The sequence below is a fragment of the Hyla sarda genome, chromosome 13 (assembly GCF_029499605.1).
Source record: "Hyla sarda isolate aHylSar1 chromosome 13, aHylSar1.hap1, whole genome shotgun sequence".
Classification (NCBI taxonomy): Eukaryota; Metazoa; Chordata; class Amphibia; order Anura; family Hylidae; genus Hyla; species Hyla sarda.
In genome coordinates this window covers 20,648,693-20,670,174 of record NC_079201.1, presented here as the reverse complement: position 1 = coordinate 20,670,174, position 21,482 = coordinate 20,648,693, and the positions used below count along the sequence as shown (strand labels likewise).

General features: G+C 47.4%; 1 protein-coding gene across 6 annotated transcripts in view; it reads right to left on the bottom strand.

The window, feature by feature from the left end:
• SLC38A10 (solute carrier family 38 member 10) overlaps window positions 1-20,599 on the bottom strand; it is an 80,466-nt gene extending 59,867 nt beyond the window's left edge. For 3 of the 6 annotated variants that reach the window (XM_056549720.1, XM_056549724.1, XM_056549723.1), the window contains exons 1-2: window positions 4,656-5,205; window positions 1,843-1,960 (exon numbers count right to left, since the gene is read on the bottom strand). In XM_056549720.1, the coding sequence (XP_056405695.1) occupies window positions 1,843-1,960; window positions 4,656-4,745 (208 nt within the window). In that variant the 5' untranslated portion in view covers window positions 4,746-5,205. Of the gene's footprint in view, window positions 1-1,842; window positions 1,961-4,655; window positions 5,206-5,693; window positions 5,712-20,537 lie in introns of those variants that run through there. The other 3 variants (XM_056549721.1, XM_056549722.1, XM_056549725.1) reach the window with 3 other exon arrangements.
• Window positions 20,600-21,482: the final 883 nt, after the last annotated feature.

The window sequence follows — 21,482 nt, the reverse complement described above, 5'->3', positions numbered from 1 at the left end:
TGTCTGTCTACTGCCACGTATAGGTAGCTACCCTGTAAGTCAATGCCTGATGCAATAGAGTGTTCCTGTCATTTCACAGAGACATGTCAAAAGTTTGGATCGGTCTCGGTCTCAGTGCTGTGGCCCCCACCAACCACGAGAATAGGGAGAGAGAGAAGAAAAAAAAAAAACACACTTAAAAAGGAGTGCTCTGCCCCTAGACATCTTATTCCTATCCAAAGGATAGAAGACAAGATGTTTGATAGCGTTGGTCCCGCCGCTGGGAAGCCACGCATCTCTACTGAGTGGGAGTGACGGCCACCACGCCCCCTCCTATAGACTTGCATTGAGGGGGCAGGGTGTGATGTCACGAGAGGGCAGGGCCGTGACATCACAATACTCCGGCCCCTGCATCACTTGTCATCAGGCACGGCGCTCCATGCAGCAGATGATGTTGGGTGCTGCAGGAGAGATCGTGGGGGTTCCCAGCGGCTGGACCCCAGCAATCAGACATCTTATCCCCTAGCCTTTGGATAGGGGATAAGATGTCTAGGGGCGGAGTACCCTTTTAAGCACTTCATTCTCCAGCTGGCAGCGATCTCTGTCACGAGGCCCCAAAATACGTCAATGGGGCCGAAGAACAGAAATCGCTGTGAGACGGGAAGCGAAGCACCGAAGCGTCCACTTCTCCCTGCTTGTTCTCCTGATCGGTAAGGGTCTCGGCACCGAGACCTCGACCAATCAAAATGTTATGCAAAGTTTTTTTGATATGACAGAGACGCTATAAAGAGCCTTGAATCATAAGCCAAACCCGAACTACTGACACCGATTTGCAGTCACTTTTGAAGCTCAAATATGGAGCTTTCAATGGCATCAATCCCCGCTTCATAAAGCAACAATGTGTCTTCTGATGTCAGGGGATATCACTGGTGCTGAATGTCATGTCGTTGTTGTGCAATGATAACAGTTATATTAGATTTTTTTTTAGGGGATCCAGGTTGCTCTCGAACCTAAGCGGGGTCAAGGCGGAGTGACTGTGATGCACGGCCCCGCCTCCAAACCTCATTGAACACACAGGGCTGCCGCCAGGTAGTCCTGTACGTATGCACAACGGAGAATATGCCTGACATGAAAATGTCTTCTGTTTAAAAATCTTAATCCTTCCAGTACTTATCAGCTGCTGTATACTACAGAGAAAGTTCTTTTGTTTTTGAATTTATTTACTGTCTGACCACAGTGCTCTCTGCTGACACCTCTGTCCATGTCAGGAACTGTCCCAGGCAGCATAGATTTGCTATGGGGATTTGCTACTGCTCTGGACAGTTCCTTAGACAGGCAGAGGTGTCAGCAGAGAGCACAGTGGTCAGACAAAAAAGGAATTAAAAAAGAATGGAAATTCCTGTGGAGCATAAAGCAACTAATAAGTACTGGAAGGATTAAGATTTTTATATAGAAGTAAATTTACAAATCTGTTTGATTTGATTAAAAAAATATATATATATATTTTCCACCAGAGTACCCCTTTAAACAGAATCAAAACTGCTGACAGTGCCATTTAGAGGAGGGGGAAGAGTCATGCAGGTCTGGGCACTTATGAAGAATCCATCACCAGAGACAGTGTTACTCAACCAGGGTGCCTCCAGCTGTGGCAAAACTATAACTCCCAGCATGCCCAGACAGCCGAAGGCTGTCTGGGCATGCTGGGAGTTATAGTTTTGCCACAGTTGGGGGCACCCTGGTTGAGTAACACTGACCTGAGCATTTGCCATAGCAAGTATTTTTTAATATGTTTTAACTTATACGTCCTTACTACTGGAACAAAAACGACCCAACGTGGGTACAAAGAATGACGTTGATTATTACCAAGGCCTGCGTACGTCCGGCGCTTGCTCATACTGGCCGTTTTCACAAGGAACATACAGGACTGATGGGTCATCCAACAACACAGCATGAGAAGAAGGGTGCCCAGCACGAGGCCGCACTGCAAAAGAAGACAAGGGAAGGTTAGGGTGGCCGCAGGGTAAAGGTTATGGCATTAGCTAACATTTCATACAATGCGTAATGCTGCATTCATACCTGGGTCCGCACCTACAGTCATGGCCGTGAATGTTGGCACTAGAGATGAGCGAACTTACAGTAAATTCGATTCGTCACGAACTTCTCGGCTCGGCAGTTGATGACTTATCCTGCGTAAATTAGTTCAGCCTCCAGGTGCTCCGGTGGGCTGGAAAAGGTGGATACATTCCTAGGAAGGAGTCTCCTAGGACTGTATCCACCTTTTCCAGCCCACGGGAGCACCTGAAAGCTGAACTAATTTACGCAGGATAAGTCATCAACTGCCGAGCCGAGAAGTTCGTGACGAATCGATTTTACTGTAAGTTCGCTCATCTCTAGTTGGCACCCCTGAAATTTCTCTTGAAAATCAAGTATTTCTCACAGAAAAGGATTGCAGTAACACATGTTTTGCTATACACATGTTTATTCCCTTTGTGTGTATTGGAATTAAACCAAAAAAAGGGAGGAAAAAAAGCTAATTGGACATAATGTCACCAAACTCCAAAAATGGTCTGGACAAAATTATTGGCACCCTTTCAAAATTGTGGATAAATAAGATTGTTTCAAGCATGTGATGCTCCTTTAAACTCACCTGGGGCAAGTAACCGTTGTGGGCAATATAAAAATCACACCTGAAAGCAGATAAAAAGGAGAGAAGTTCACTTAGTCTTTGCATTGTGTGTCTGTGTGTGCCACACTAAGCATGGACAACAGAAAGAGGAGAAGAGAACTGTCTGAGGACCCGAGAACCAAAACTGTGGAAAAATATCAACAATCTCAAGGTTACAAGTCCATCTCCAGAGATCTAGATTTGCCTTTGTCCACAGTGCGCAACATTATCAAGAAGTTTGCAACCCATGGCACTCTAGCTAATCTCCCTGGGCGTGGACGGAAGAGAAAAAGTGATGATATGTGTCAACGCAGGATAGTCCGGATGGTGGATAAGCAGCCCCAAACAAGTTCCAAAGATATTCAAGCTGTCCTGCAGGCTCAGGGAGCATCAGTGTCAGCGCGAACTATCCATCAACATTTAAATGAAACGCTATGGAGGAGACCCAGGAGGACCTCACTGCTGACACAGAGACATAAAAAAAGCAAGAATACATTTTGCCAAAATCCTTCTGGGAAAACGTATTGTAGACAGATGAGACCAAGATAGAGCTTTTTGGTAAAGCACATCATTCTACTGTTTACCGAAACAAAAAAAAAGAACACAGAACCTACAGGGAAATATGGTGGAGGTTCAATGATGATTTGGGGTTGTTTTGCTGCCTCTGGCACTGGGTACCTTGAATGTGTACAAGGCATCATGAAATCTGAGGATTACCAACGGATTTTGGGTCGCACTGTACAGCCCAGTGTCAGAAAGCTGGGTTTGCGTCCGAGATCTTGGGTCTTCCAGCAGGACAAGGGGGGAGATTTATCAAAACCTGTGCAGAGGAAAAATCGACCAGTTGCCCATAGCAACCGATCAGATCCCTTATATTTTGACAGGGCCTCTGCAAAATGAAAGAAGCAATTTGATTGGTTGCTATAGGCCACTTTTCCTCTGCACAGGTTTTGATAAATCTCCCCCAATGACCCCAATATACCTCAAAAAGCCCCCAGAAATGGATGGCAACAAAGCGCTGGAGAGTTCTGAAGTGGCCAGAAATGAGTCCAGATCTAAATCCCATTGATCACCTGTGGAGAGATCTTATAATTGGTGTTGGGAAAAGGCGCCTTCCAATAAGAGACCTGGAGCAGTTTGTATAAGAAGAGTGGTCCAACATTCCGGCTGAGAGGTGTAAGAAGCTTATTGATGGTTATAGGAGGCGAATGATTTCAGTTATTTTTTCCAGAGGGTGTGCAACCAAATATTAAGTTAAGGGTGCCAATAATGTTGTCCAGACCATTTTTGGAGTTTGGTGACATTATGTCCAATTTGCTTTCTTTCCTCCTTTTTTGGTTTAGTTCCAATACACACAAAGGGAATAAACATGTGTATAGCAAAACATGTGTTACTGCAATCCTTTCCTGTGAGAAATACATCATTCTCTTGAAAAATTTAAGGGCAGCCAACCTTTATGGCCATGACTGTATGTGTGTAAATGTACCCTTAGGGCACACACGACGGATTATACTTGGAAACATCCAGTGCAGCAGCCTCCCATTGTTCTCAACGCACCATTCACACTACGGAATTTCCCCAGCGGATACTCCGGACCCCAGACTCCGCCGAAAAATTGTTCATTATTCCAGCGGGATGCTCTGAAAAATGCCTTGCAGTCTATGAAGACGGCGCATTTCGATGCGGTCCTAGAGACCTGTTCACACTTGCAGGATTTCCGATTTGTTCAATGGGACTTGACATGATACAATGAGCGCAGTACAGCTTATGGCCAGGGGAGGCGCTGTTTCCGGCATGACAATATTACAAACTCTTCAAAAAGCCTGTGTTTCCCAACCAGAGTGCCTCCAGCTGTTGCAAAACTACAACTCTCAGCATGCCCGGACAGCCTTTGGCTGTCCGGGCATGCTGGGAGTTGTAGTTCTGCAACAGCTGGAGGCACCTTGGTTGGGAAACACTGTTCTATATACACACACACACACATCGCCCCGCCACAACCCCAAGAACTCACCTGCTTGAAGCAGAACGGCATGGTCAGCACGCTCACCCCCACAATGCTGTTCACTATATTCATGATAAGTCCCCAGTTGGAAGCCGCCATGTCTGCGCCAAAAATAACAGCTAGAGATATATATAAATTACTTATATTAAAGATTTCAAAATATATATATTTATATTAAAAATGTACAAAAATATCTTAGTCCGGCTCTTTAAAACAAAAAAATAGGAAAAAAAACGAAACCAAATGCACAAAATACGCTCCTTTATCTATAAAGCGCCAACATATTCCGTAGCGCTGTACGGTGCTTTTGATTGGCAGAAGACGGCATATACACGGATCACAAGGAATGGTCACGAGAGTCTATTACACGCCAATAATGTCCTGGTCAGTACCGGTCCGGACGGATCACAGCTACCAAGTCAATACAAGAATACCCGAAAGTGGGTGAGAACCGGATCAAAAAAATAAAAAAATTTCACAAATTCCAAGGCAGTAAGTGGATTTAGAGATGGGTAAAAAAAGAAAATAATTTTACACTAAAATATTTTTGGGTCCACAAATAAACAAAAAAAAAAAAAAACTACATAAAAAAAATATATATATTATATATATATATATATATATATATATATAAATAAAAAATCTGATTACTAAGGCTAATCAGAACACAAATCCAAATGGAACGAACCAAAATGACGCGACAAGGGGGGTAAACTGTGCTGAAAAAAATATGGATAATTGGGTTGACAGAAAAAAAACTAAAAAATAAATCCCCCAAAAATGGAGCAAATAGGGAGGTGCAAGAGATTTAGTGGCAGTGACTGAGGGTCCGTAGAGGGGGGCGGTTGTTGAGCTAGTGGGCGCCCCCTCTTGGTCAGGGCTGCTTTGGACACAGGAGCAGTCACGTGACCAGGCTTCAGATAACGTGTCCACGTAAACACAGACTGACGTGGCGCCAGATACACAGCGTGGTCGGTGGGGGGGGACAGCTGACGACCCCCGACTGTACACCCGGAGACCCGCACACCCGTCCTTAGGTCACCATACGGGGCGTGTGTATAGACCGGCCACCCTGGCGTCCACTTTCCTTCAGTTCCGGGGTTCCCCTCCTCTGACTGTATCCAGGAAATGTGTGGAACCAACGAGATGGAAACGTAGGGACAGAGCGTCTAATGGATGGAGCTGGGGAGTAGAGCGACATCTACAGCCTGGGGGAACTTAGTGGTTTAAAGGGGAAGTGACAGAGGAGGGAGGGAGCAGAATGTCTTCAGCAGGTTGACATTTCTTTCCTTCTCTCCTTTTCACTTTTATTCTCTCTCCTTCTCTCTCTCTCTCTCTCTCTCTCTCTCTCTCTCATTCCTTCTTTCACTTTCTCATTTTCGTTCTCTATCCATTGGGGGCACTACGTACATACATGCATTGTATCAATGTTTTCCAACCTGTTGCAAAAACCACAGCTCCCACCATGTCCTGACTGCTGCAGGATGGACGTTTTAGTTTTACCTCCTTTGGAGAGATGCAGGTTGTTAGAGAATGGAGAGAGCTGGCATGGGGCTGTCCGGTTATGTAACACTGCCCATCACCTGCCCAATACCATCCCTACAGTGATCATGGTGGGGACAGCATCATGTCTGGAGGAAACCAGGCACTGCCCATCACCTGCCCAATACCATCCCTACCGTGATCATGGTGGGGGCAGCATCATGTCTGGAGGAAACCAGGCACTGCCCATCACCTGCCCAATACCATCCCTACAGTGATCATGGTGGGGGCAGCATCATGTCTGGAGGAAACCAGGCACTGCCCATCACCTGCCCAATACCATCCATACAGTGATCATGGTGGGGACAGCATCATGTCTGGAGGAAACCAGGCACTGCCCATCACCTGCCCAATACCATCCCTACAGTGATCATGGTGGAGGCAGCATCATGTCTGGAGGAAACCAGGCACTGCCCATCACCTGCCCAATACCATCCCTACAGTGATCATGGTGGGGACAGCATCATGTCTGGAGGAAACCAGGCACTGCCCATCACCTGCCCAATACCATCCCTACAGTGATCATGGTGGGGGCAGCATCATGTCTGGAGGAAACCAGGCACTGCCCATCACCTGCCCAATACCATCCTTACAGTGATCATTGTGGGGGCAGCATCATGTCTGGAGGAAACCAGGCACTGCCCATCACCTGCCCAATACCATCCCTACAGTGATCATGGTGGGGACAGCATCATGTCTGGAGGAAACCAGGCACTGCCCATCACCTGCCCAATACCATCCCTACAGTGATCATGGTGGGGGCAGCATCATGTCTGGAGGAAACCAGGCACTACCCATCACCTGCCCAATACCATCCCTACAGTGATCATGGTGGGGGCAGCATCATGTCTGGGGGAAACCAGGCACTGCCCATCACCTGCCCAATACCATCCCTACAGTGATCATGGTGGAGGCAGCATCATGTCTGGAGGAAACCAGGTACTGCTCATCACCTGCCCAATACCATCCCTACAGTGATCATGGTGGGAGCAGCATCATGTCTGGAGGAAACCAGGCACTGCCCATCACCTGCCCAATACCATCCTTACAGTGATCATTGTGGGGACAGCGTCATGTCTGGAGGAAACCAGGCACTGCCCATCACCTTCCCAATACCATCCCTACAGTAATCATGGTGGGGACAGCATCATGTCTGGAGGAAAACAGGTACTGCCCATCACCTGCCCAATACCATCCCTACAGTGATCATGGTGGGGGCAGCATCATGTCTGGAGGAAACCAGGCACTGCCCATCACCTGCCCAATACCATCCCTACAGTGATCATGGTGGGGGCAGCATCATGTCTGGAGGAAACCAGGCACTGCCCATCACCTGCCCAATACCATCCTTACAGTGATCATTGTGGGGACAGCGTCATGTCTGGAGGAAACCAGGCACTGCCCATCACCTTCCCAATACCATCCCTACAGTAATCATGGTGGGGACAGCATCATGTCTGGAGGAAAACAGGTACTGCCCATCACCTGCCCAATACCATCCCTACAGTGATCATGGTGGGGACAGCATCATGTCTGGAGGAAACCAGGTACTACCCATCACCTGCCCAATACCATCCCTACAGTGATCATGGTGGGGGGGAGCGTCATGTCTGGAGGAAACCAGGCACTGCCCATCACCTGCCCAATACCATCCCTACAGTGATCATGGTGGGGGGAGCATCAAGTCTGCAGGAAACCAGGCACTGCCCATCACCTGCCCAATACCATCCCTACAGTGATCATGGTGGGGACAGCATCATGTCTGGAGGAAACCAGGCACTGCCCATCACCTTCCCAATACCATCCCTACAGTAATCATGGTGGGGACAGCATCATGTCTGGAGGAAAACAGGTACTGCCCATCACCTGCCCAATACCATCCCTACAGTGATCATGGTGGGGACAGCATCATGTCTGGAGGAAACCAGGTACTACCCATCACCTGCCCAATACCATCCCTACAGTGATCATGGTGGGGGGGAGCGTCATGTCTGGAGGAAACCAGGCACTGCCCATCACCTGCCCAATACCATCCCTACAGTGATCATGGTGGGGGGAGCATCAAGTCTGCAGGAAACCAGGCACTGCCCATCACCTGCCCAATACCATCCCTACAGTGATCATGGTGGGGACAGCATCATGTCTGGAGGAAACCAGGCACTGCCCATCACCTGCCCAATACCATCCCTACAGTGATCATGGTGGGGGCAGCATCATGTCTGGAGGAAAACAGGTACTGCCCATCACCTGCCCAATACCATCCATACAGTGATCATGGTGGGGACAGCATCATGTCTGGAGGAAACCAGGCACTGCCCATCACCTGCCCAATACCATCCCTACAGTGATCATGGTGGGGGGGGAAGCGTCATGTCTGGAGGAACCCAGGCACTGCTCATCACCTGCCCAATACCATCCCTACAGTGATCATGGTGGGGGCAGCATCATGTCTGGAGGAAACCAGGCACTGCCCATCACCTGCCCAATACCATCCTTACAGTGATCATGGTGGGGGCAGCATCATGTCTGGAGGAAACCAGGTACTGCCCATCACCTGCCCAATACCATCCATACAGTGATCATGGTGGGGGCAGCATCATGTCTGGAGGAAACCAGGCACTGCCCATCACCTGCCCAATACCATCCCTACAGAGATCATGGTGGGGGCAACATCATGTCTGGAGGAAACCAGGTACTGCCCATCACCTGCCCAATACCTCCCTACAGTGATCATGGTGGGGGGAGCATCATGTCTGGAGGAAACCAGGCACTGCCCATCACCTGCCCAATACCATCCCTACAGTGATCATGGTGGGGGCAGAATCATGTCTGGAGGAAACCAGGCACTACCCATCACCTGCCCAATACCATCCCTACAGTGATCATGGTGGGGGCAGCATCATGTCTGGAGGAAACCAGGCACTGCCCATCACCTGCCCAATACCATCCCAACAGTGATCATGGTGGGGGCAGAATCATGTCTGGAGGAAACCAGGCACTGCCCATCACCTGCCCAATACCATCCCTACAGTGATCATGGTGGGGGCAGCATCATGTCTGGAGGAAACCAGGCACTGCCCATCACCTGCCCAATACCATCCCTACAGTGATCATGGTGGGGGCAGCATTATGTCTGGAGGAAACCAGGCACTGCCCATCACCTGCCCAATACCATCCCTACAGTGAAGCATAGGGACAGGGAGACTTGTCAAGGATGAGTGAAGTTTAAGTCCAGAGATATTCAGAGCAAATCCAGAGATATTCTTAATGAAAACCTGATTGAGTGCCCTGGACCTCAGACCGCGCTGAAGGTTTACCTTCTAACAAGACAAGGACACTAAACACACAGCCAAGACATCATCTGCAGTATAGAAAGGGAAATAAGTAGCTGCTAGTCTCCCAAGCACCACTTGAACTAGATGCCCCCATACCAGTGTATCTCAACCAGTGTGCTTCAAGCTGTTGCAAAACTACAACTCCCAGCATGCCTGGAGAGCTGGAGGTACCCTGGTTGGGAACCACTGCCCCTAACACATTATCATAAATCTTTTGGGTTTGGCCACTGTGATAATGTGCCGAAACACCAATAAAGCAGGGTGCAGTACTGAGCAGGACGTCTGTATTCTTTCCTTGGCATCCAGGCCTTTGGCATTGGCACGAGCCTCATTTTATATGTACATAGAATACCTCATGTTCTCGCTGTGTTTATATACTGTATTATATTGGTGTAATTATAATGTCGACATTGTCATCATTTTATTAGGTAATATCTTCTAGAGGACATCAGTGGGGGTTGATTGGTTATCACCCCTCTATCTGCACCAAGATGGGGGGGTTACTTTTCACACATTTTTGTATAAAATTGTTTAGAATTAGGGGCAATAAGCATTAAAGAGCCTGGAAACCCCCCAAAACTACAGCAATGTGTAAAATTTGTTGACTTGGAAACTGTTATTTTTGTCTTTTTACTCGCTTGCATTCCCTCACTGTATGCCAGCAAACCGGTTGTGTGATGTATGCTGCTGCACAGAGAGGATTCCTACCCTTAGAATTAAAATGTAGAAGAATACTAAACTTGGAGATATAATAGGGAGAACTCTTAAGCTCAGAAATACAATGGAGAGGACTCCTAACCTCAAAGATACAATGGAGAGGACTCCTAACCTCAAAGATACAATGGAGAGGACTCCTAATCTCAAAGATACAATGGAGAGGACTCCTAAACTCAAAGATACAATGGAGAGGACTCCTAAACTCAAAGAAACAATGGAGAGAACTCCTAAACTCAAAGATACAATGGAGAGGACTCCTAACCTCAAAGATACAATGGAGAGGACTCCTAAACTCAAAGATACAATGGAGAGAACTCCTAAACTCAAAGATACAATGGAGAGGACTCCTAAACTCAAAGATACAATGGAGAGGACTCCTAAACTCAAAGATACAATGGAGAGGACTCCTAAACTCAAAGATACAATGGAGAGGACTCCTAAACTCAAAGATACAATGGAGAGGACTCCTAAACTCAAAGATACAATGGAGAGAACTCCTAAACTCAAAGATACAATGGAGAGGACTCCTAAACTCAAAGATACAATGGAGAGGACTCCTAAATTCAAAGATACAATGGAGAGGACTCTTAAAGGGGTACTCCGGTGCTTACACATCTTATCCCCTATCCAAAGGATAGGGGATAAGATGCCTGATCGCGGGAGTCCCGCAGCTGGGGACGCCCGCGATCATGCACGCGGCACCCCGTTTGTAATCAGTGCCCGGTGCGTGTTCGCTCCGGGTCTGATTACGCTCGAACGCAGAGCCGGCAGCGTGTGACGTCACGCCCCCGCCCAGTGTGACGTCACGCTCCGCCCCTCAATGCAAGCCTACGGGAGGGGGCGTGATAGGTATTACGCCCCTCCCGTAGGCTTGCATTGAGGGGCGGAGCGTGACATCACACGCCGCCGGCTCTGCGGTCGAGCGTAATCAGACCCGGAGCGAACACGCACCGGGCACTGATTACAAACGGGGTGCCGCGTGCATGATCGCGGGCGTCCCCAGCTGCGGGACTCCCGCGATCAGGCATCTTATCCCCTATCCTTTGGATAGGGGATAAGATGTGTAAGCACCGGAGTACCCCTTTAAGCTCAGAGATACAAAGGAGAAGACTCCTAAACTCGAAGATACAATGGAGAGGACTCCTAACCTTGAAGGCTCAATGGAGAGGACTCCTAAACTCTAAGATACAATGGAGAGGACTCCTAAACTCTAAGATACAATAGAGAGGACTCCTAAACTTGAAGATCCAATGGAGAGGACTCCTAAGCTCAAAAATGCAATGGAGAGGACTCCTATGTTCGGAGATACTCAGCCAACGGCTGTCAAGGCATGCTGGGAATTGTAGTTTTGTAACAGATGGAGTTACTCGGGTTGACACAACTCAAGACATGTAGGATGTTATTAATATGGTACTAATGCACATTTTTCTGAAATACACTTCAGTGTACCACATTGTATGGTTTTCCCACTGTGCAAAAAAAAAAAAAAAACTTTTTTGAAAAATGCTCTCCACAACCAATTTTGCAAGCCAGGTCTGGGCTGATGTACGTTTGCTCAAAAATGGCAAGCTTTGCGCAATAATTTGTGCCTACATTTTAAAATACACATTTCTCATAAATAGATTCCCATGGTTTTCATCCTTTATGTCACTCCACTACGTAAAAGCTGGAATCCTGCTACAGAGTAGATATCAGGTTGCCTCCGCAAGACTGGTCCTGGTTAGGTGGCAGCTGCCCAGGCAGGCCAGAGCGCACCAGCGCCAAGCACATAGACAGTTGAGGTGGGCTGAAACAGTAGATGGAGATTGTGTAGCAGAGCCAAGTTGGTAATATAGCAGAGCTGAGTAGCTCAAATGCAGCCAGGTGGTGTAGGCTTGATAAAGCACAGACGTGGTCAACAGTCCGGGTACACTGGAGAATCGGCAGGGTCCAGAGAAATCAGTCAGGGTTGAGAAATCATTCACAGGAACACATCAGACACCTTTGCTGTAAAAACTACAATATTGCTCAGGCGCAACAGAAAGAGAGGAGCACTCTCACATAGGTGGTGCCTGGCAGGGATTGGGGGGGGGGTGGTCAGGAGTCAGAGATGCACACGGACCCTTAGAGACAGCCCCTGCATGTGCCTTGTCTCTATGGCATGTGCCAAAAACTGTAAAAGCACATCCAGAGGATATCCAGAGCATGCAGCGGGGAAGAGGAGCCAAGTTAGCCGAGGTAATCACCAGGACACATTACACACTGGTGACAGCCAACCCCTGACATTTCATTGTCTGTGTATAACTAGGTTCACACCAACATTTGGCACGGATACATCGGGAAAATGTTGAAATGTCATGCCAACATGTCCAAGCTCAGACAGGCACAGGCCACATTTATATCAATGACCCAAGCATAGTCAGTTGGTGACTACGTTCTAGTCATTTTCACAGCGTATCCGAGTTTTATCTCGGACTGAAAATTGCTGCAGTCTGAGCCAAAACTTGTATACGTTCAGGAAACTAGCTGACTATGCTCGGGCCATTGAAATAAATGGGGCACGTGCCTGTCCGAGCACGGATACATCAGCATGTCATTTTGACATTTTACAAACGCATCTTTACCTCAGAGGCACAAATCGTGGTCTGAAGGAGGCCTAATGAAGGACAGGACAGGTCCTCCAGAGAGAGAAAAACACTCTAGTCAAATGGATCCTAAACAGTGACCACCCTCTATTCACCTAGATTTCCCTAAGGGTAGGGTCACACATAGCCCATACGCAGCATATTTCACGCTGCGAAAAAAAAATACACTGGGCAACGAGAAATACGCTGCACATTTTGCTATGAGCAGACACACAGGGCTTCCCCGCCACAGACCTGTGTGGACAGTAAGATTTGGAGGCGGGAAGCCCTGTGTGTCTGCTCATATCAAAATGTGCAACATATTTCCGGCTGCCCGGTGGATTTCTCGCAGCGTTTAAATATGCTGCGTATGGGCTATGTGTGACCCTACCGTTATAAGGTATATGAAATTGGGCTTTCTAAAGTAGACAACTCCTCTTAGTGTATTTTGGCATTGATGAGAACCCTACCAAAGCTTGTTGTAACTCTGCTTCTTGTGATTGTTAGGCCGGGTTTACACTATGGAATATCTGAGCAGAATTCCGTTTCGAAATTCTGCTCGGAAATTAACAATAGAGCAGAGTCCCATTGCTGGCAAAGGGATTCCACTGCAAAATACACACTGCAGAGTTTATTCCCCTCAAAACATTCCGCCAGAACATTACCGTTTGTGGGGATGGCAATGTCTGCGCGGTCCAGTCGGGGCTGTCCGCATTTAGGATCTCCGTCTGGATTTCATGGTATGTTCACTCTATGGAATTTTCGTGCAGAATTCCGCATTAGAATTCGGCACGGATATTCCATTGAGTGAACATACCCTAAAATCTGGCAGAGATCCCGAATGTGGGCAGCGCCGATTGATCCAGATTCTGGAGCATTGATCCAGATCAATGGAATTCTGCTGCGCTGTGCACACTGCGGAATTTCCGCAGAAGTTGTTTCTGCTGCAGAAATCTCGATTCCGGAGTCTGCAGAAAGGATAGACATGTCTATTCTTTGTGCGGATTCAGCACAGAAATGCATTGCCGTCTATGAGATGGAGCAATTCCGAGCAGTCCTAGCCCCGGCATGTCCCGCCGACTCTCCGCTGTTGTGCCAATGTCCGCAGGTACATTTTTTGTGCGGACATGGCCCGTGTGAACATAGCCTAAGGGTTTTCTTCTGAAGACTTTTCGCTAGTCCCCCAGCTCCAGGGATGGTAATAGTCTTCATTTTCCCAGGTTCACCCGGCACAGGAGGGGCCACCAGATCACCAGTCCTGCAAGTTTCCTAAAATTCCTGCTCTGTAATGAGGCAGATAACACAGTTTTATTATTAATCATCGGTGCTTTCAGAAATGGCTTCAGAATGCTCCGACTTCTGAGGAGAAATCAATAGGAGACTGAAATTGCGCTTATGCAAATGACACGGTGACAAAAGCAGTCATCTGTATAATGAACACTTAGACTTCATTTACTCAATTATGTTTCTCAAAAGGCTTTTCTCTCCCCCCAAAGATTTCACTTCACATCGCTTCGACATCAACTCGCAGCTATTTCCCTGCATAAAATTATTTGTTCAGTGTGAAATTGAGCTCCTGCTAATGGCGCACTCAGGGCCTCTCCCTGAATTTCCCAGAATCTGCAGGAAATCCAATCTCTTGGGACCCCCCTGTATAGAAGAGAAGGGACGGAGGAAACCGTACAGGGTATGGGTACGTTCAGATGAGCGGATTAAGGGTATGTTCACACTTGCGGATTTACAGCGTATTTTACGCTGCAGATCCGCCACTGAAGGACCTCTGTATGCTGCCCTTAAACGTGCCTGCTCAGAGCGGCAATACGCCGCTCCGAGCAGACACACTGCGATGTGCGAGTCGCCGTGCATGCGCGGTGTACTCGCACACATCACGGCCACTTCCCCTGCTCAATGAGCTAGGCCGAGAGCTGCCACGATGTGCGAGTAGACTGCGCATGCGCGCGTGTGCTTGGATTGGCGTATTGCTGCTCCGAGCAGGCACATGTAAAGGCAGCATACAGGAGGTCCTTCATCGGCGTATGCGCTGCGAAAATCCGCTTGTCTGAACGCACCCTTACAGTGTATTTTACGCTCTAGATCCGGCGCTGAAGGACCTCTGTATGCTGCCCTTAAACTTGCCTGCTCAGAGCGGCAATAAGCCGCACCGAGCAGACACACTGCGATGTGTGCGTCACCGTGCATGCGCGGTGTACTCGCACACATCACGACGGCTTCCCCTGCTCAATGAGCTAGGCCGAGAGCTGCCGCGATGTGAGAGTATACTGCGCATGCGCGCGTCGAATCGCACATCGCAGTGTGTCTGTTTGGATCGGCGTATTGCCGCTCCGAGCAGGCACATGTAAAGGCAGCATATAGGAGGTCCTTCAGCGGCGGATCCGCTGTGAAAATCCGCTTGTCTGAACGCACCCTTACAGTGTATTTTTCACTGCAGATCCGCCACTGAAGGACCTCTGTATGCTGCCCTTAAACGTGCCTGCTCGGAGCGGCAATACGCAGCTACGTGCAGACACACTGCGATGTGCGAGTGGCCGTGCATGCGCGGTGTACTTGCACACATTGCGGCGGCTTCCCCTGTTCAATGAGCTAGGCCGAGAGCTGCCTCGATGTGCGAGTATACTGCGCATGCGCGCGGTGACTCTTACATTGCAGTGTGTCTGCTCGGATCGGCGTATTGCCGCTCCGAGCAGGCACATATAAAGGCAGCATATAGGAGGTCCTTCAGCGGCAGATCCGCAGCGAAATACTCAGCGAAAATCCGCTTGTCTGAACGTACCCTTACAGTATATTTTACACTGCGGATCCGCCGCTGAAGGACCTCTGTATGCTGCCTTTACATATGCCTGCTCGGAGCGGCAATACGCAGCTACATGCAGACACACTGAAGCGACGTGCGAATCGCCGCGCATGCGCGGTGTACTTGCACACATTGCGTCCGCGGCCCCTGCTCTTTGAGCTAGGCCGAGAGCTGCCGCAACGTGCGAGTATACTGCGTATTGCCGTTCCAAGCAGGCACATGTAAAGGCAGCATACAGAGGTCCTTCAGCGGCAAATCCGCAGCAAAATACGCGCTGTAAATCCGCTCGTCTGAACAAACCTAAAGGACATCCATGCCGGCGTGGTGCCTCAGGCAGGTATAGGCCTTCTAGAGGACGAGGAATACATGATGGGGTGATGAGTAGTGATGAGCGAGCAGGGGCCTTATTCGAATTTGCAATATTTCCCGAATATAGACGAATATTCGTCCTATGTTCGCGAAATTCGCATATTTGCTATGTTCGTTCTCTGCGCTATATTTGCATAAAAAAATATTTGTCATTACGAATATATATCACTATATTCTAAATATTCGCAAAATCGCGAACTGCCACATTTCGAATAGCCGAAGGCTGTCCGGGCATGCTGGGAGTTGTAGTTTTGCAACAGCTGGATGCACAATGGTTGAGTAACCCTGCCTTAGAGGTTTCCTTCACAAGGGGTTTCTGAAGAGTGAGGGGGAGATTTATCAAAACCTGTGCAGAGGAAAAGTGGTGCAGTTGCCCATAGCAACCAATCAGATCGCATCTTTCATCTTTCCCCATCTTTCACTTTTAACCCCTTAACCCCTTAAGGACTCAGCCCATTTTGACCTTAAGGACTCAGACAATTTCATTTTTACGTTTTCATTTTTTTCCTCCTCGCCTTCTAAAAATCATAACTCTTTTATATTTTCATCCACAGACTAGTATGAGGGCTTGTTTTTTGCGCGACCAGTTGTCCTTTGTAATGACATCACTCATTATATCATAAAATGTATGGCGCAACCAAAAAACACTATTTTTGTGGGGAAATTAAAACGAAAAACGCAATTTTGCTAATTTTGGAAGGTTTTGTTTTCACGCCGTACAATTTATGGTAAAAATGACGTGTGTTCTTTATTCTGAGGGTCAATACGATTAAAATGATACCCATTATTACATACTTTTCTATTATTGTTGCGCTTAAAAAAAATCACAAACTTTTTAACCAAATTAGTAAGTTTATAATCCCTTTATTTTGATGACCTCTAACTTTTTTATTTTTCCGTATAAGCGGCGGTATGGGGGCTCATTTTTTGCGCCATGATCTGTACTTTTTTTTGATACCACATTTGCTTATAAAAAACTTTTAATACATTTTTTATAATTTTTTTTTAATAAAATGTATTAAAAAAGTAGGAATTTTGGACTTTTTTTATTTTTTTTGTTCACGCCGTTCACTGTACGGGATCATTAACATTTTATTTTAATAGTTCGGACATTTACGCACGCGGCGATACCAAATATGTCTATAAAAAATGTTTTTTACGCTTTTTGGGGGTAAAATAGGAAAAAACGGACGTTTTACTTTTTTATTGGGGGAGGGGATTTTTCACTTTTTTTTTACTTTTACTTTTAAATTTTTTAACATTTTTTTTTACACTTGAATAGTCCCCATAGGGGACTATTCATAGCAATACCATGATTGCTAATACTGATCTGTTCTATGTATAGGACATAGAACAGATCAGTGTTATCGGCCATCTCCTGCTCTGGTCTGCTCGATCTCAGACCAGAGCAGGAGACGCCGGGAGCCGCACGGAGGAAGGAGAGGGGACCTCCGTGCGGCGTTATGCATGATCGGATCCCCGCAGCAGCGCTGCGGGCGATCCGATCATTCATTCAAATCGCGAACTGCCGCAGATGCCGGGATCTGTATTGATCCCGGCACCTGAGGGGTTAATGGCGGACGCCCGCGAGATCGCGGGCGTCGGCCATTGCCGGCGGGTCCCTGGCTGCGATCAGCAGCCGGGATCAGCCGCGCATGACACGGGCATCCGATGCCCGCGGTTATACATAGGACGTAAATGTGCGTCCTGGTGCGTTAAGTACCACCTCACCAGGACGTACATTTACGTCCTGCGTCCTTAAGGGGTTAAGGACCAAGCCTTAAAGGGGTACTTCGGTGGAAACCCTTTTTTTTTTTTTTTTTAATCAACTGGTGACAGAAGGTTAAACAGATTTGTAAATTACTTCTATTAAAAAAAATCTTAATCCTTCCAGTACTTATTAGCTGCTGAATACTATGGAGGAAATTATTTTCTTTTTGGAACACAGTGCTCTTTGCTGAATCACGAGCACAGTGCTCTCTGCTGACACCTCTGTCCTTTTCAAGAACTGTCCAGAGTAGGAGAAAATCCCCATAGCAAACATTTGCTGCTCTGGACAGTTCCTAAAAATGGACAGAGATGTCAGCAGAGAGCACTGTGCTCGTGATTCAGCAGAGAGCACTGTGTTCCAAAAACAAAATAATTTCCTATGTATTATTCATCAGCTAATAAGAGCTGGAAGGATTAAGATTTTTTTAATAGAAGTAATTTACAAATCTGTTTAACTTTCTGGCACCAGTTGATTTAAAAAAAAAAAAAGTTTTCCACCGTTAAGGACCAGGCCAATTTTATTTTTGCATTTTCTTTTTTTCCTCCTCGCCTTCTAAAAAACATAACTCATTTAAATTTTCCTCCAGACGATTATGAGGGCTTGTTTTTTGCGCCATTTGTCTTTTGTAATGATGTAGCTCATGACATCATGACATAAAATGTATGGCGCAACCAAAACAATACTATTTGTGTGGGGAAATTATAAAGAAAACCTCAATTTTATAAATTTTGGAAGGTTTCATTTTCACGCTGTACAATTTACATGAAAAATTATGTTTTCTTTATTCTGTGGGTCAATACGATTAAAATGATACCCATGATTATATACTTTTCTATAATTATACCGCTTAAAAAAAATCTCAAACTTTGTAACCAAATTAGTACGTTTAAAATCCCTTGATTTTGACGACCTATGACTTTTTCATTTTTCCATATAAACGGCGGTATGAGGCTCAGTTTTTGCGCCATGATCTGTACTTTTTATTGATACCACATTTGCGTATATAAAAATGTAAATACATTTAAAACATTTTTTTTATATTTTATATTTTTTTTTACATTTACGCCATTCACATACGGGATAATTAACATTATATTTTGATAGTTTGGACATTTACGCACGCGGCGATACCAAATATGTTTATTAATAATTTTTTACGCTTTTTGGGGGTAAAATAGGAAAAAAGGGACATATTAAATTTTTATTGGGGGATGGGATCTTTTACTTTTTTTTTTCTTCACATTTTTTATGTCCCCATAGGGGATTATTTATTGCAATCACTTGATTACAGATACTGAACAGTGCTATGCATAGGCATATCATTGATCAGTTTTATCGGCGATCTTCTGCTCTGGTCTGCTCAATCTCAGACCAGAGCAGAAGACCCCTGGAGACGGCCGGAGGCAGGTGAGGGGACCTCCGGCTGCCATTATGAATGATTGGATCCCTGCGGCAGAGCTGCAGACGATCTGATCGTCCATTTTGAGTGCCGCACTGCTACAGATGCCGTGATCTGTATTGATCATGGCATCTGAGGGGTTAATGGCAGACATTGGCGCGTTCACTGATGTCCGCCATTACCGGCAGGTCCCTGGCTGCTGACAGCACCCGGGACCTGCCGTGCATGATGCGAGCACCTGTCCCGTGTAAATGTACGTCATGGTGCGTTAAAGGGGTAGTCCAGTGGTGAAAAACGTATCCCCTATCCTAAGGATAGGGGATAAGTTTGAGATCGCGGGGGGTCCGACCGCTGGGGCCCCCTGCGATCTCTCTGTATGGGGGCCAGGCTCTTCGGCAAGATAGCGGGTGTCGACCACCGCACGAAGCTGCGGCCGATACGCCACCTCAATACATCTCAATGGCAGAGCCGGAGATTGCCGAAGGCAGCGCTCCGGCTCTCCCATAGAGTTGTATTGAGGGGGCGTGTCGGCCACCGCTTCGTGCGGAGGTCGACACGCCCCCTTCCCGCGGGCTGTCGGGGTTCCGTACAGGAGATCTAGGGAGGCCCCAGCGGTTGGACCCCCGTGCGATCTGCAACTTATCCCCTATCCTTAGGATAGGGGATAAGTTGTTCACCACTGGACTACTCCTTTAAATACCACCGCACCATGATGTAAATTTATGTCCATTATCGTCAAGCGGTTTAAAAATGAAAGAAGCGATCTGATTGGTTGCTATGGGTAACTGCACCACTCTTCCTCTACACAGGTTTTGATAAATCTCCCCATGCTGGGAGTTTTGCAACAGCTGGAGGCACAATGGTTGGGCAACACTGCCTTAGAGGTTTCCTCCACAGAGGGTTTGCTGAAGAGAGTATCTCCTGCCTTCGGCTGTCCGGGAATGCTAGGAGTTGTAGTTTTGCAACAGCTGGAGGTACAACGGTTAGGTAACACTGCCCTAGAAGTCTCCTCCATAGGGGGTTTTCTGGAGATAGTGGGGGAGAGTTATCAAAACCCGTCCAGAGGAAAAGCTGCTGAGTTGCCCATAGCAACCAATCAGATCGCTTCTTTCATTTTTGAAATGGCCTCAGAAAAATGAAAGAAGCGATCTGATTGGTTGCTATGGGCAACTCAGCACTTTGCCCTCTGGACAGGTTTTGATAAATCTCCCCCAGTGTCTCCAGCCTTCTGCTGTCAGAGCATACTGGGAGTTGTAGTTTTGCAACAGCTGGAGACACACTATTTGGATAACAGCAATAAAGCATACGCGTTAAGTAGGGTTGCCACCTGGCCCGTATTTTACCTGCACAGCCGGCAATGCAAAGGCCGGTATTTTTCTAAGCCCTCTGTACTAGGAGGAGAGGAGTGAGCTAACCCCGCCCCCTCCCTTTGCAAGTTGAGCTCTGATTGGTGGAGACTTCTGGCAGCTGAGCTCTGATTGGTGGAGACTTCTTCCAGCTGAGCTCTGATTGGTGGAGACTTCTGCCAGCTGAGTTCTGATTGGTGGAGACTTCTCCCTCACACACAGGCCTGTCATCTGTCTGCATTGAGCTCAGCAAACACAGTGAAGGAGAAAATGAATCCCCTCCTGGCCACCCTGATCCTACACTAAGTGACTGCAGTCCCTGTAAGTCCTCACACAGTGTCTGAAAAGGGGGGAGATGGCAGAGATTTGTGTTCAGGATCTTCTACAACAGTGGTCTTCAACCTGCGAACCTCCAGATGTTGCAAAACTACAACTCCCAGCATGCCCGGACAGCCAACGGCTGTCCGGGCATGCTGGGAGTTGTAGTTTTGCAACATCTGGAGGTCCGCAGGTTGGAGACCACTGTTCTACAACTTCAGGACTACAACTCCCATTGTGGTGTGTCTGTTCAGCCTGTGCCTCCTCCAGCCTTGAGCCTTAGGGGAGCACAGACAGAGCACTCTGGGAGTTGTAGTACTTCCCTCTGACTCTGCAGCTTCTGTAGAATTATGAGGTTCAGCCTTGGGGTCAGTTCACACAGCCTTATTTATGCTGCAGATTTTGCTGCCTTTTGGCGGCAAAATCTGCTGCGGAAATTACACAGTGTGAACTGCCCCTTAGGAGCGGATTTGTTTTCACACTCGTACTGTGTTTCCCGCTGTGAGTGTGAATGGGGACGGGCTCTCTGCGTCCTCAACAGAATTTCCTCTGTGGAAAATCCGCCACAGACCCTACTGACTTGACTGCAATGAGGTCTGTGGTGGACTTTTTCCGTAGTGGAAA